The sequence below is a fragment of the Bos indicus genome, chromosome 8 (genome assembly GCF_029378745.1).
Source record: "Bos indicus isolate NIAB-ARS_2022 breed Sahiwal x Tharparkar chromosome 8, NIAB-ARS_B.indTharparkar_mat_pri_1.0, whole genome shotgun sequence".
Lineage (NCBI taxonomy): Eukaryota > Metazoa > Chordata > Mammalia > Artiodactyla > Bovidae > Bos > Bos indicus.
Window position 1 is genome coordinate 64005936 of NC_091767.1, and position 15757 is coordinate 64021692.

Below are 15757 nucleotides of genomic sequence, written 5' to 3' on the forward strand. Positions count from 1 at the left end.
CGACTCACACCCAGACACACCCATCGTCTAGCCCTCGCCCTCTGTGGCTGGAGGTAAGGCTGTGCCAGGCTCGCTAGACCCTGCCCCCACCCGGCCTTTAGCTCCCAGCGGCTCCGACTGGGGCAGGGGTCTGTCTCTTCAGCCCCGGGGGAGTCTGGGGGCGTGGCCAGTAGCCCGGAGCCTGCGGCTCCGGATTGGCATCCCAGCGGGCCCGTGGGCGGGGTTTCGGGTTGGGTCCCGCTCGGCAGTTCGCAGACGGCGGGGAGGCGGGGCCGGCGGGAGCCCTGCAGCCAATGGACTGGCAGCCCCCAAGCAGTTACAAAGGGCCGAAGCGAGGCCGCCGCCGCGGCAGGGGAGGTGGGGCGAGGCGAGGCTTGTTGAGGCAAGGCGGCGGCCGGGCCGGGCCGGGCCACAGGCAGTGGCGGCGGGACTATGGAGGCAGCGGCCGCTACTCCGCGTCCCCGGCTGTTCCTCCTCATGCTGGCGGCGGCGGCCACGCTGGTCCCGGAGGCAACGCGTGAGTAGCGGCGCGGCAGGGCTGGCGGGAAGCTTCGGGGCGCGCGGGCCGGGCCCGGCCTCTGGCTCACTCCTTCTCTTTCTCAAACATGGCGCGGGCCGGGGGCGCAGGTGGCGGCACCCGGGCCGGGCTTTCCTGGTCTGGCCGCCGCCTCGCGAGCCGCGGGCGGGCAGCGGAGGCGGGGCAGAGGCGTGGATCTGAGCGCGGGTGAACGTGCCCGGCAGCCCTCAGCCGCCGCGGCTGCTGGCTCTTCGCGGGGAGGTGGCGTCGGGCGAAGCCGTCCGGGGTCCGGGGCTGCCCTCTGGGGAGCGAGTGGGCGCGGGCCGAGGGGCGGAGGGTTTGAGGCTGGCCGAAACCGGCAGAGTTGGGGCTGCTCCCCGGTTCCCGCGAGGCGCTGCGTGGCGTTGTCCCAGGCACCGCACCCCGAGCGAGTTGGTCCTCCAGGCTCCGGGGGGCCCGGGCGGGGTTAGGGGGTCGGAGGAAGCTTCCAGGGCGGGATGTGCGCTCTGAGCCTCCAGGCCTCCCCCAGCAGTGGGAGGGGATGTGTGTGGCAGAGACCCTCGGGGTCAGCGAGGCCTTCTTGGCCTTTGACATCGGCTTGACCCCGCCGAGTGGGGCTGCTTCTCCAGCCGGGGGTGGCTTTGGAAGAGGAGCTGCTGCGAAGCTTTGTGTGAGGACAAGGAGGCACTAAGATGTGTGGAATGTTTCTTCTTTCGTACGTCTGGGGAACGCTGAAGTGAAATCCACTCACCAGAAGGCTGCGGATTGTTTTGGTAGTAGAAACTTGAACGTTTGCTCAGTCTGCAGGGTTTGGAATGTTTGAATGGAAATGACTCTGAATTGATCAAATGCTTTTATTTCCTCGAAGGAACATCGGTAGAGAGATTGCATTTCTTGAGTGACAGTAGTTTGAATCGGTTGTCTGTGTAGCTGGTTTTCGAGGGACAGTATTTGTTACGTTTTCCAAAATATTAAATCAGGATGGGGTATGTGGTCATCACCTACCCAATGGAAGGGGGAGTGAAAAACTTTGTTAGCATTCTAACTGTACTACTAGAAACTGAAACGCAGGGCCTTAGTGAAAGCAACTAAAATGAAGTGAATACATTTTTATTTCTCTAATTGAACACAGAATGTTTTAAAAACATTTCAAGACTTAGGGTGCCAGTTATTATTAATAGCTATTGTCTTTTAAGAGCTTATTATGATACAGATGCATAAAGTACACCAAAGTACATTATCTGATCCTCACAACTAAACCCTAAGGGCTGGTGGCGTTTGCTCCATTTTACAGAAGAGAAAACAGGTGTGGAGAGGATAAGTACTCAATTGCTAAAAGCTGGATTTAGGATTTGCAGCAAAGGTTTCAGGGTTTCCAAAACCTATGCACTTTAATGTATATATACCTGTCTGGCATTGCCCATATTCGTTTTTAGATTTTTGTACTCAAAATTAGAAAAACAATTTGGCTTCTTTCTGACTCCAAGTACTTTTTTTTTTTTTTTTGGCCACACTGCATGACATGCAGGATTTTGGTTCCCCCTGCAGTAGAAGCGTGGAGTCCTGACCACTGGACTGCCAGGAAATTCCCTTCGAGTACACTCTTATAGTCCCTTTAGGCTAGGCCTACCTTTGAGGAAACAGTGGATTTTTGACATTGCCTGAGAAGAGGGGCAAGAGAGATATGTGGATAGGTAGGAGAATCAGTATAATTATGCATCAAGCATAAGTAACATTTCCACACCACTAATTAACTCAAATAGCATAGTTCACTCTTTTCCACTTAGCTTAGCACAGAAAGTGTTCATGTATTCAAATAACAGAATTGAGCTTACTGTATACACAAAGCATTGCCCAGTTCATGCCCTGGAGGAGCTTACAGACTACACTGGCATGCATACAATACAAAGCTGATCCAGGCGCTATTATCCTTAAGTCTAGACTACCTCAGCTGGTCTGCCTGCTCTCCTAGGTTACGTTGATGTTTCCATTCATCCTTTCATACCTTCTGAAGAAGCTCAATGCTTTTTAAAATTTATAAATTGAGGGACTTCCCTGGTGGTTCAGTGGCTGGGACGCCGAACTCCCAATGCAGGGGTCTGGGGTTTGATCCCTGGTCAGGGAGCTAGATCCCATGTGCTGCAGCTAAGACCCAGTGCAGCCAAATAAATACACAGTTTTTTTTTTTTTTTTTTAATAATTTGACCTTCATTTTTAAGAGTCTGCAGTTGTTCCTTATTGTCTGGGTATCAGTTTTATATTTTTCTGCCCACCTTCTGCTCTGTCCAACATAGATTTCTTTGGGGAAATTGGTCCCTTGTCCTTGGTACATAGTTTAGTACCATTATGTTTACATAGATTTCCCATGTGAGAATGCTTTAGCTTCCTGTCATTTTGTAGCTTTTTCTTGGAAAACATGCCCAAGCCCAACTATTCTTTACATTAATGCCTCTTGAATGTATCTTCCTTTCTTCATATGCAGCTATCAGGTTTAGTCCTGCCTATTATCCCTCAAATCCATTTGCTTTCCAGAGTTTCTCTCACCTAGGCTCTTCTGTAGGCTGCTGCCAAGCTAACCTTCAGCCATCCCCACAAGGGGGTTACAAGATTTCCCATTTGTATTCAGTGCTTAGAGCAGTAACTTGAGGTTTATGATTAGGGCCATTTCTGTATCCAGCTAGAGACCTCTCATCCTGCTACTGCAAACCCTCGATTCCAGTGTTTTCTGTTTTCCCACCCACTCCTGACTTTTCAGCCTTTTTACTACATATTTAATTTTGCCCCTGTTGGGAGTGTGAGAAGTTTTTAGTCCTGACTTCCTATACTGGTTTAGTTTGTGAACTATTTGCCTGAACTGCATAGAACTTACACTTTGTGTTTCTGTTTCTACCACCTTACACTGTCACTTAAATATTCTCTTGAACATGTTATAAGTACCCAGAGGGCAGGGGTCATGCATTTAATTTCCTTTTGGTCTTAGAACCTAACACTATATTTTATATTCTGTTCCATTTAAGTACTTGTTGATTAAATGAATTCTATTTGACTAGAGTATTCCTTTAGTAATTATACTGTTATATGTAAGTACAGTTTATACAGTATTGCGAATTCTGTGTATAATCAGAAAAGTCATGTAACTTCTAGTTATGCAGAAAACGGGGATGATACCTACTTTGCCTAGTTTGAGATTGTGGAGATTGAATGAGAAAATGGTATTAGAGTTTGAGGTTGCTGTTTTGTATTGTTATTAATAGGAGGGCTGATGTTCAGCCAGAAATTCCCACTGGGCCACCTGTGTTTTGATTGGTCAGACATCCTTTCTGATTGGTTGATCCCACTGTGGTGCTAGTTGTTAATACTTTTAATATCACCCCTGCAGAGAGGCATCAGTATTCAAAGAGGGAAGTGAGTAGTCTAGGCTGAAGTGACTGGGGGAGGGAGACTTCCTGGACACTTCAGGACTTAAACTGACTTTGAAGGGTAGCTGGAATTCATTGAGGCAGAGTGGGGGATGTGATTAGTGTTAAACTCTGTCTTTGTAAACTGTGTCCCCCAACTCCCCTAGGGCAGGAAGCAAAAGCTTTTATTGTCTGGCTGGCAAATTACTCTGTATTTATAATTTTCTTATTCTAAAATGTGGGGTTTTGATATATTAACCACTGTTATTTATTCCCCAATTCTAAAAATTCTCTAATATGTGACTGAAGCAGAAATGAAATATAAGTGGAATAAGAGAGAATAATGTAATAGGATACCCACTAGGGCTAGGCATTCGAATGTTGAAAGTCATAAGTCATTCACTTTACAGATGGAAAAACATGGGTTAGGTGAATTTTTCAGGATAGGGAAGAACCAGAACAGGAATTTTGATTTTTCTGATCCTGGATCTTGTGTCCTATATGGCACTTTAAGATGTGAAGGACTTGGATCAGGGAGGAACAGAGTTAATGGAGTACTTTCCTAAGTGAAGTTACCTTGAATTTCACAGAGCTTAAGAAAAGTGAATTCTGAAAGTGGGAGAGAGGGGGAATAATTATAGGTTATAAAGTCCTCAAGAGAATGTCAGTATCTTTTTTATACTGCTGGAAAAAAATAAAAAGAGGACCTGGTGTAGTGTTTGTTGATTGAGAAATGTAGACTTATTAATTTGGAAGAAATTTTGGGTTAATTGAAGTGGGGTATATGCCTTGTGTAGTACATGGTGGTTAGGTTTAGAATTTTAGATGAACTCTTTTTTTAAAAAAAAAAAATAACATTTTTTAATGGGTAATACATTGTAAATATGTTTTATTTTTATTTTGTTTTTTTTTCCACTTGGCCTGCAGCATCTTAGTTCCCTGACCAGGGATTAAACCCGTGCCCCTGCAGTGGAAGTGCAGAGTTTTAACCACTGAAACGCCAGGATCTACTTTGTTGTTGAAATTAAATGGGGAACTGATATGTTAAAAATAATCAAAAGGGAAACCAATTTTCTTGTGGGGAAGGCTGCTCCTGTGAAGACTTTAGATGAAAGCTCCTAGGCCTAATGGGAACAATTACCTGAACTCAGTACCATTCTTATAGTAGTGCTGTATTGTATCAGATATGTTCATGTCTAATGAAGTGGGTTTTGAAAATGCCAGTATCCAATGGATTGCCCTTTTGATGTGAGAACATGTCTTTTCAAACCACAGAATCCTCTGCACATGTCAAAAAACCTCATGCCTTTTGCTGTTCTTTCTTGGTCATGGATTGCATAATGCAACTTTCTCTGAACAGACAGACTGTGGTTTGATATCATGTGATTGGGTCACATCTTTGCTTCCTGGTTCTGGAAATTGAGGGCAGATACTGGCATGTTTCTTAGAAATTTTCGTGCCTTGTCCCATAAAACTGGCTCAAGAAAACTTTTGGGATCTTCTAAAAATGTAGGTCTTGACCCAGCCTAACTACAATACTTAAGGTAACATTTAATGCCTTTCTTAATGTAATTTTCTCAGTATCAAATCCAAGAGTCTCCATAAATATTAAGATTTGCTGCTACTCTGAATTAGATCCAGGTTTAGCTGTACAGTTTCAGTCCAGATAGTGCAAGTAGGTTTCTTACGGTTACCTTTTTCTGGTATGAACTTAGGATTGATTGACTTGTAGGCTTTTTGCCTTAGAAACTTTCTCAAATGCTAGAGGAGTAAGCCTGATTGGTTTTATGGGTCCAGTTTTATAGATCATATCTGGCCTTTTGAAAGCTGCTTTCTCAGTTTGGCAATCTGAGAGCAATAAACATTATAAAGAATGATTTATAAATTAAATTATGACTTACAGGATATACAAACAGGTTGCTTTGACATTTCTCAAAGGTTTAGTGGGCCTTGCATCATCTTATCAATCTGAAAGGAACATATTTTAAGAATGTGCCAGGAATTCTACCTGCCTTGTCTCATTTAATTCACATAACCAGCCATAGATGATAGCTATATAATAGTACAAAAACTTACTATGTACCAGTTAATTTCCAGAAGAGTCTTTTTAAGTCCATTTGTTCCCAAGTCCAGTGACCAGTGTTCCGGAGATAACTGTAGATTTTGATGACATTGGTTTTAAGCCAGGATTCTTTTCAGTTCTCTTAAATATTTTTCAAAGATGTTAACATTTGTCATTCATATTTTAATCATAAACACATTTGTAAAAGGAAGACCCTTCACAAGGAACAGATAATGATTAACAGTAATCCAACCACTGAGACTCAAATGATTGTGCATTAATTACCATTAACTCCATCTGCCTGAGTAGGCAGAGTTGTCTGCATTTTGCTCAGATTGGAACTTAGTTTGTATTGATGCATGTTGGTAAATAGAGCTTCTGTGTTTCCATTTTACAGACCAGGAAACTGAGGTCATGGTGTTAATGAATGAAGCCTGTATTTGAGCTTTTCAGAGTGTGGACTCTTGCTGCTTTCATATACAGTAAATACCTTGTTACGGTCACTGTGTCAGGAAGGATTTTTTTTTTTTAAACCATGAGAATTGGCTTCACTTTGTCTTTATTATGGGATTCCCTGGTCTTTATTGCAGTTCGCCTTTTTGAAACTACAGGTTACTCAGATCTTGCAGTCTTTGACATAGATAATTTTAATTTCTCCAGTGAGTCTAGTGATAATTGATCACTCACTATTTGTGTTGATTTATTTATATTCATAGCAAACTCTTATGCTTCTCAAATTAACATAGGCACAGACCTGAAAATTTGAGTCAGAGAAAACAAAAAAGCTATCATTGTCCATCATTAACATTTGGCTTATTCTTCCCCCTCCATACATTTTTTGTATAATGTAAACATTCTTTAATCATTCCATTTTAGTAGTTTATCAAAACTAATAAATATGTTTTTAAGATGGCAGAACTTCGACTTGAAAAAGAAATAGCTCATTTAAAATAAGCACATATTTAGTAATGGTCAACACAGTGGAAATACAGAAAAAGAGGCACACTTGCTTTCAAGGAGTATGATGCTGGGGTAATAATGATGAATCCAGATTCGGTAATAGAACTTCAGGGACTGCTTTATAGAGGTTATAGGACTTGATCTCGGGCCTTTCAGGACAGGGACGGTTTAGACAGGATGAGGGGCAGAGGGAAAGCACTCCTGGGTAGGGGAAGATGATGTGAGTGAAGAAGGAGCCTGCTGAATTTCAAGAATTTAAGGGGAGGAATGGAAATTTATGATGTTTACATTATGGGTAGGCTCAAGAGAATTATGAGCCTTGAAAATCAGGTGGATGGTTTTAATAATTTAATGTGGAAAAAGAATGTCTAATTATACCAAAGAGGAAATGGAGCAGGGTGGCTACCTAGGAGTTTTGGAGTAGGTATGATGACCTTGGGAATGGCTTTGTGACATTTCAAAGAAATAGGAGGAGTGGGTAGTAGGGCATTTGCATGACTGTCCCTCATGTATCTGTGTGGCTTCCTCCCTCGCCTCTTCTATGTTTTTGATCACATGTCACCTTTTTCCCAAAGAGGCTAACCCTGACCACACTTCGTAACTGCCGTTATCTTTTCTTTTTCTTTTTTTTACACTGCCTTCTAAAATACTGTTTATGTATCATACTTACTAATTTACTGTGTTTATTGTTTCCTTCTAACTACTAGGATATAAGCTTCATGAAAGTGGCTATTTTTGGTTTGTTCATCAGTTTATCTCGAGTGCAAAGAAAGTGCCTGGTGCATCATAGACACTCAGTAAATATTTATTGAATATTTAAGGAAGTAGCTCTTAATTGTAAAAAGGTGGAGTACTGGTTTTTAGAAGGACTCTATGATATAAAAACAAGTGATTCCAGGGGTTTTTATATCTAGATAATTCCTTTAACTAGTAAGGAATTTGGTGAGAGAAAGATTGAAGAGAAGTGAATTCTGGTTTGAGCATGTTGAGTTTGAGGTGAAAATAGGATAGGTAAGTGAAATGGTTCAGTAGGTGGAATCCATAAAAGACTGAAAAATGGTTGGAATGGGAGAGCACCTTAGGGAGAGAAGTGATATCAGCATTTGCCTTCCATCTCATTCTTGTGGATTCTTATGCCCCCCAAACCCCCTTAAGTATTTTGACCCTGAATTCCTAGCTTAGATCTGGAGCCTCGCTCAGTTCATGTTATATTGTTCTCCTGGGTTGCAGGTCCATATTTAGAGTACCTGGCAGATAGCCTGATACTGATAAATATTCAATAAATGAGACTTATTATACATTTAGATAAGCGGAGGAATGTCTTTTGGAAGAGGAAATATATGTCTCTGTAATGAAGAGTTATGATTAACTGGTAGACGGAGAAGCAGATTTCACTCAGTATAAGAAAAGACATTATATCAATGGGGAGCAGTCATAAAGTGAAACATTACAAGGTACTACGTTCCCTGTCACTGGAAATGTTCAGGCAGAGGTGGTAGGCAGAGAAAACCTCCTGTCCAGAAGTTGTAGAAAACATTTCTTGCATTATGTGAGAGGATGGAATTGAGTATATCCAAGCTCTTTTTCTACTCCAGAACTCTGTACTTAGAGTTATAGTCCAGGCTTCCGTGCTGTTTTTAGCCAGCGTACAGGCTCTCCACTTCCCTAGCATTCATGACTTCAAGATGAGCACCTTTTGTAGCTTACTGTTTGGGAAAAATTGATTCAGTGCTTGGCTTGTCCTCTGGCCATTTTCCATAAAAGGATTTAGGAAGCTTGAAATAAAAATACATTCAGTAAGACCAAAGCTAGTGATCAAAAAGATAAGAACCAGTAAGTAAAAGGGGAAAATAAGGAGAACAATTAACCATAACTTTTTCACCTGAGGAAAGTGTTAGGAGTAGAGCTAATAATTAGCTTTGAGTTTTCTAGCCGTGAGGGCCATACGGGAACCTGAGAGCTTACATAGATCTCATTGCCTATAGTTGAGAACACATGAGGAGGCTGCCACCTTCATTAATAAAATAGTGCTCCCAAATATGAAGAGTGCAAAGTAGGGAGTAGCTTCAAGTGGTAAGAGTTCCGTGGATCTGGCAGCCCTGACTCTTGTTCTCAGCCTTCCTCTCTAACATGCTGGAGCATTTAGTTTAGTGCTGCTGCTACCATTTTTCTTCTCTACTCTTAAGGACACGCTGCTGCTGCTGCTGCTGCTGCTAAGTCACTTCAGTCGTGTCCGACTCTGTGCCACCCCATAGACGGCAGCCCACCAGGCTCCCCTGTCCCTGGGATTCTCCAGGCAAGAACACTGGAGTGGGCTGCCATTTCCTTCTCCAGTGCATGAAAGTGAAAAGTGAAAGTGAAGTTGCTCAGTCGTGTCCGACTCTTAGCGACCCCATGGACTGTAGCCTATCAGGCAATTCCAGTGGAAGGACTGATTTAAGACTGGAATGTTTAAATCAAGCTTTCCCAAAAGCTAGAGGATAATGGATGGAAAGCAACATAAAACTGTTCATCCTGGTTTATGAAGACTTTGTCTTCAGATCCTTATCTTTGGGCCTGTCTCCGTTTGGCAGACAGAGTCTGAGTACTGCCACCAAATGAACAGAGCCAGATATTTACCGCTCTTCCTACAGGCCCAAGACAGCAGGGGCCACAGAGTGTCTTTGCTTGGGTTTCTTGTTTGAAGAGCTGCCTCCTTTCTGGGTGATAAATTATAGGAATGATAACTTCCTTTAGGAGAGACTGCACTTACCTGGAGATCATGGTCTTACATGTGTTGGGTGTATAGTAACCTCAATATTCATGTAAAAATGTAAAAAATGTAAAAAAATGTAAAAAAAAAAAGATACTGACACATTTTACCATAAGTTGCATTTTTTGGTTAGAGACGTGATTATTTCACTGGAGAAAACAGTTTCTCCATGCTCTTTAGCAGAATCTATTATAGAAGTCTTTGTATAAGAAAGTGAAAGTCGCTCAGTTGTGTCTGACTCTTAACGACCCCATGGACTATATACAGTCCATGGAATTCTCCAGGCCAGAATACTGGAGTGGGTAGCTATTCCCTTCTCCAGGGGATCTGCCCAATCCAGGAATCAAACCTAGTCTCCTGTGCTGCAGGCGGATTCTTTACCAGCTGAGCCACCAGGGAGGCCCAAAAGGGCTTTGTGTAAGAGGCACTGGGAAAAAAGGGAAGAATTTGGGTTTATCAGTTTCCATGACTTGAGAAGACCACTTTCCTTGCTTATTCTGCAGTTGCTGAGTTACTTAGGCCTGTTTCAGTGTTTCCTTGTTTTAACCAAGAAGGCTGAACCTCCTTATTTTTGTTCGCTTGCTTAGGATAACCATTCCATCTAGACTTCCTAGGTGTGACCCTCACTGATTACATAACAGTGTATATTTATAGTTCTGGGACACCTTGAGCGGGTGTCCTGTTACACTTCTCCCATGTAAGATCTTTCAGTATATGGAATACAAATAGCTCCCATGGGAAAAAGCAAATTTTTTTTTTTAACTGGAAATGAGGACTAATATACATATTTGGGACCATTGAACATGAAAGAGATAGTTAAACCTGAAGAGGAATATAGAGATAAAAGCAGTAACAGTGGCTTTTCATTTATACACATGCACGTGTGTGCGCGCACACACACAATATGTGTATGGGGCTATTTTTTTTTCCTAGATGTATTCATTCCCAAACCAAACCATAATGTGCTCTAATTGAGTCTCTTTGTTTAGCACATGGCTGTTGATTTGAGTACTTGCTCCAATTGAAAAACTGACATTTAAATTTTGTTATTCAGTGTACAACAGATTTAAATAAAAACACCAAGATTGTGTATTGTAGATTTCCTTCAACATAATTATATGTAATTATTTTACCAAAATAAACAAGTTAATGTAGTTTTAGCTATTTTATCTCACTTCACATTTGGAGAAAAATTACAGAGCAGGGGTTAGAGTTTGCTCATGTTTCTCAATGAGGAGAGCTAATTTCTGATTGCTAGTTCCAGCTGGTTCCACAGAACCAGGCACAGTTGATGCTGGTCAGAGAGCACTGAGCACGAGGAGAGGAAGTGCAGTGGAAGTAGGCCGGGCTGGCTGCATGTTGCTAAAACAGGTGATCGTTTTCATGAGTGTGGTGTCTCAGCAATTGTAAGGAACCTGTGAAGATTAACTGAGATTGTACTCCTAAGCTTGGAGCATGCCTCCTGGCACTTAGAAAACATGGAGTAAATGATAGTTATTATTAAGAAAATTGTTTTTCATAGAATCGTAGAAGTTTTAGACTAAAGAAGGACCATGAGACCATGATTATCATTTTGTCTAACTCTGTAAGTGAGGAAACTGAAGCTCAGACATTATATGGCATTTCAGGATAAGCAAAATGATTTCAGGATAATAATTCAGCTAACGACTGAACAGGAATCCAGCTCCCTCCTCACTTGCAGTTTCATTTAGCATCCCTTTTCTGACTCAAGCCTCCATTAGGGAGAATGATTTTTTTTTTTTTAATGTCTAACTTTGTGGAAGGTTTTTTTGGTGTGGTGTGCGTGCTCAGTTGTGTCCACCTCTGTGACCCCAGGGACTGTAGCCTGCCACACTCTTCCTCTGTCCATGGACTTTTCCAGGGAAGAACACTGGAGTGGGTTGCCATTTTCTACTCGTCTTCCTGACCCAGGTATTGAACCTGTGTCTCCAGTGTCTCCTGCATTAGCAGGCAGATATTTTACCACTGAGCCACCTGGGAAGATTTCTTTAAATACTATCAAATCAGACCCTTAACAGATAGATGCATAGATGGATAAATAATGATAAAATTAATATAACAAAATAGTTGTTATGGAATTTATATGGTAAGTATAGAGGTGTTCACATTTCTGTCAATTTTTCTGAATGTTTGAAAATGTTCATAATGTTGGGGGGGGGACTAAAAAAAATTATATTATCTCCTCACCCCACATATCTGTGTCTCTGAACACAGACAAATCAGCAGTACTTGCTACAGCCAAAGGAAATAAAACAACCGGGGGACCAGATTCCTCTGGCGTGCACATTCTAGGCCCTTTGCTTGACATCCTTCAGTGAGTGAGAACCACAGGTCTGTCTCACATATTCCTGTTCTTTTCTTTACTCTCCCTCCTTTCTTAAATTGCAAACGTTGCAGATTTGAAAGTGCGCACCAACGAACAAGCCAGTTGGCACAGTTAGCACTGTGTATGACTTTCCTCTATTTTTCTTCTTTCTGTTGTTTCGCTTTCTCACTTTGCATGGTAAATTTAACTTTTGTTCTTTTCTTTCTTGTTTTAGTTTATAATCTTGAGTATTTGTTCTTATATATCTTTCTCCCCAAGACTGCAATCGTTTCTTCTACCTTATCCTTAAAACAAAACAAAACAAAAAAAAACCCAAACATGGCCTCATCAATATTCTTTTAGTTCGGGCCTTTCCACTCTTTCTCATATAACACTTAAATTTCTCATGTAACACTTAGATTTTAGATGCAGCCTACCCTTTCCGTATGGTAGGAGAAGGGGAAGGAGGGAGTTTTAATAAATTGGGTTTTAGGAGTCAGGGGATACTCTTAAAGGGTCAACAGACTCAGAATTAGCTGTGCATTGCAAACAGATGGTGTGCCCTAAGGAAATAGCTGCTCTAAACAGTTGGGTTCTTGCATCTAATTTAGCTTCGAGATCCTGGAACTAGGAAAAAAATTTTCATGGAGCAAATAGAGTGAGTGAAGTCGCTGAGTCGTGTCTGACTCTGTGCGACCCCATTGACTGTAGCCTACCAGGCTCCTCCGTCCATGGGATTTTCCAGGCAGCAATACTGGAGTGGGCTGCCATTTCCTTCTCCAGGGGATCTTCCTGACCCAGGGATTGAACCCAGGTCCCCCACATTGCAGGCAGATGCTTTACCATCTGAGCCACCAGGGAATCCCAAATTCCCATGGAGCAAGTGGGAATACTTAAATATGAACCATTTTAAACCACTGCTAGGGCCTAGGCACTATTGACTGGCGTGTAGGCATCATAACTCTGCCACCGTTTTGTATGCTGCATACTTCTGTAGAACATAGTTCTGTGCTGTGTCTTCTATTCTCCAAAGGATAAGCAACATCAAGCCTTAACAGACTCTTACCTTTTAATAACCAATCCCTACTAGAGTCCTTCAGTAACCAAAATGCTTCTAGCAATTTGAAACCTGTATTCCTAATGCTAAGTCTTGGGACTCTAAATTTTGAGGTGTGAAAACGCTATTGGGTTGAATACAGCGCATCCCCAAAGCTCCAGTTTTTAAATACACATAATTTAGTCTTAAAAGAGTAAGTACTCCTCTAAAAGAAGTCAGCGCTAGCTGCTTGAAGCCCACAGATTCCGAAGGGTAGAAACATTATGACAATATACACGTAATAAACGCCTCTCCATTTTGGCTGGACTTTTCTGTCTGTGCTTGGTTTGGTTCAGCTATATTTCTTTGCTGCTGCTGGTAAGTCGCTTCAGTCGTGTAGGACTCTGTGCGACCCCACAGACAGCCCACCAGGCTCCGCTGTCCCTGGGATTCTCCAAGCAAGAACACTGGAGTGGGTTGCCATTTCCTTCTCCAATGCATGAAAGTGAAAAGTGAAAGTGAAGTCGTGTCGGACTCTTCACGACCCCATGGACTGCAGCCTACCAGGCTCCTCTGTCCATGGAATTTTCCAGGCAAGAGTACTGAAGTGGTTTGCCATTGCCTTCTCCAGGAGACTCTAATTAGAATTGAACTGCTTTCTTTGATATTTTATTTGACAGGAGAGATGAACATTTCAGACAAGAGAAGACAAGAACATTAAATTGTGGTTCACCAAGTCTCAGATTTCTAAAGTATTTATCATCCCTCTTTTGGCTAAATTCTGTTGTTTTTTCCTTTGTTTTGCAAAGGGGTGGGAATGACATAAAACTAAATACCAAGAGACTGAATTAAGAGTAGAAAAAAAAATGTGATTACCTCTGTGGAGCAGGAAATAGAAAGGGTTGAGTGTTGGGGAATTGTTACCTTTTGTCTGGGGGAGGGGGAAGGTGGATAACAGTCTTGTGGAACTATTTGACAACCTTAAGCTTTATGCATATACAACTTTGATCAAAATAAAATCAAAGTTAATGATAAACATATGGCAGTTGTAAGTTCATGAATGTTTAGTAAATACAAAGGTTTGAATTCAAGAAAACAGATTATTAGATTAGAATTATACAAACACAGAGGTCTGCAAATCTAGCATACCTTTCCAGGAGACACTTAAAATGACATCAAAGGTTGAAATAATGAAATAGAAAAAGGCAAATCTGGTGCAAAAAAAAAAAAAAAGTAGATATGGTAAGATTAGTACCTGACAAAATTTAAGCTACAAAAGATATGCAGATGACACCACCCTTATGGCAGAAAGTGAAGAACTAAAGAGCCTCTTGATGAAAGTGAAAGAGGAGAGTGAAAAAGTTGGCTTAAAGCGCAACATTCAGAAAACTAAGATCACGGCATCCAGTCCCATCACTTCATGGCAAATAGATGGGGAAACAGTGAGAGACTTTATTTTTGGGGGCTCCAAAATCACTGCAGATGATGACTGCAGCCATGAAATTAAAAGATGCTTGCTCCTTGGAAGAAAAGCTATGACCAACCTAGACAGCATATTAAAAAGCAGAGACATTACTTTGCTGACAAAGGTCCATCTAGTCAAAGCTATGGTTTTTCTAGTAGTCATGTATGGATGTGAGAGTTGGACTATAAAGAAAGCTGAGCACTGAAGAATTGATGCTTTTGAACTGTGGTGTTGGAGAAGATTCCTGAAAGTCCCTTGGACTGCAAGGAGATCCAACCAGTCCATCCTAAAGGAAATCAGTCCTGAATATTCATTGGAAGGACTGATTTTGAAGCTGAAACTTCAATACTTTGGCCACCTGATGCAAAGAACTGACTCACTGGAGAAGACCCTAATGCTCAAAAGGATTGAAGGCAGCAGCAGAAGGGGATGACAGAGGATGAGATGGTTGGACGGCATCACCAACTTGATGGACAGGAGTTTGAGCAAGCTCTGGGGGTTGGTGATGGACAGGGAACTCTGGTGTGCTGCAGTCCATGAGGTTGCAAAGAGTCAGACACGACTGAGCGACTGAACTGAACAAAAGCATTAAAGGGAAGAAAAAAGATTTTATTTTGATAGAGGTACCATCTTTCAAATGTCATGAATCTTTATGAGCTAATAAAATATTGTCCAAGTACATAAGAGCAGAACTGTTAAAAATGCAAAAAGACGTTAATAAATTCACTGTTTGTAGATTAAGAAAACAGTATTTGAATAACTAATAACATAATTATTCCAATTTCATAATCATTAATAATCTTGTAAAATAATTCTGCAGTTTTCCAGGAAATTGATGATTTGATAATATGGAAATCTACAAAGAAAACTCAAATTAAAAATTAACAACCCCTCTTAAAAAAAAAACCAAAATCAATCATGTATCTGTTGGAGTTGTAAATTACAAACCATTTAGAAATGAACAAGAGTTTATCAAACCTAGTGGGAGTGTCAGTAAAGGAATCCCCAAAGGAAAATTTGAAAGTGAAAAGATTGAAAATCAATCTGGAGACTAAGTAAATACAAACAAAATAAGGATTTAGAAAAAAAATTAAGAAAAACAGATTTGATACATAAAACTCCAAATTAGTTTTTGTAGACACGTTATTAAAATAGATAAATATTTGAGAACTCTAAAAAAGAAAATTTTTTATTTGGGCTTCCCTGATGGCTTTCCTGGTGATTCAGGTGGTAAAGAATCT

At 41.4% G+C, this 15757-nt stretch overlaps 1 protein-coding gene across 2 annotated transcripts in view; it reads left to right on the forward strand.

Annotated features, from left to right (window-relative positions):
• The first annotated feature begins 336 nt into the window (after window positions 1-336).
• TGFBR1 (transforming growth factor beta receptor 1) overlaps window positions 337-15757 on the forward strand; it is a 75436-nt gene continuing 60015 nt past the window's right edge. For both annotated transcript variants that reach the window (XM_070794825.1, XM_019966270.2), the window contains exon 1: window positions 337-517. In XM_070794825.1, coding sequence (XP_070650926.1) covers window positions 433-517 — 85 coding nt within the window. In that variant the 5' untranslated portion in view covers window positions 337-432. The remainder of the gene's footprint in view (window positions 518-15757) is intronic.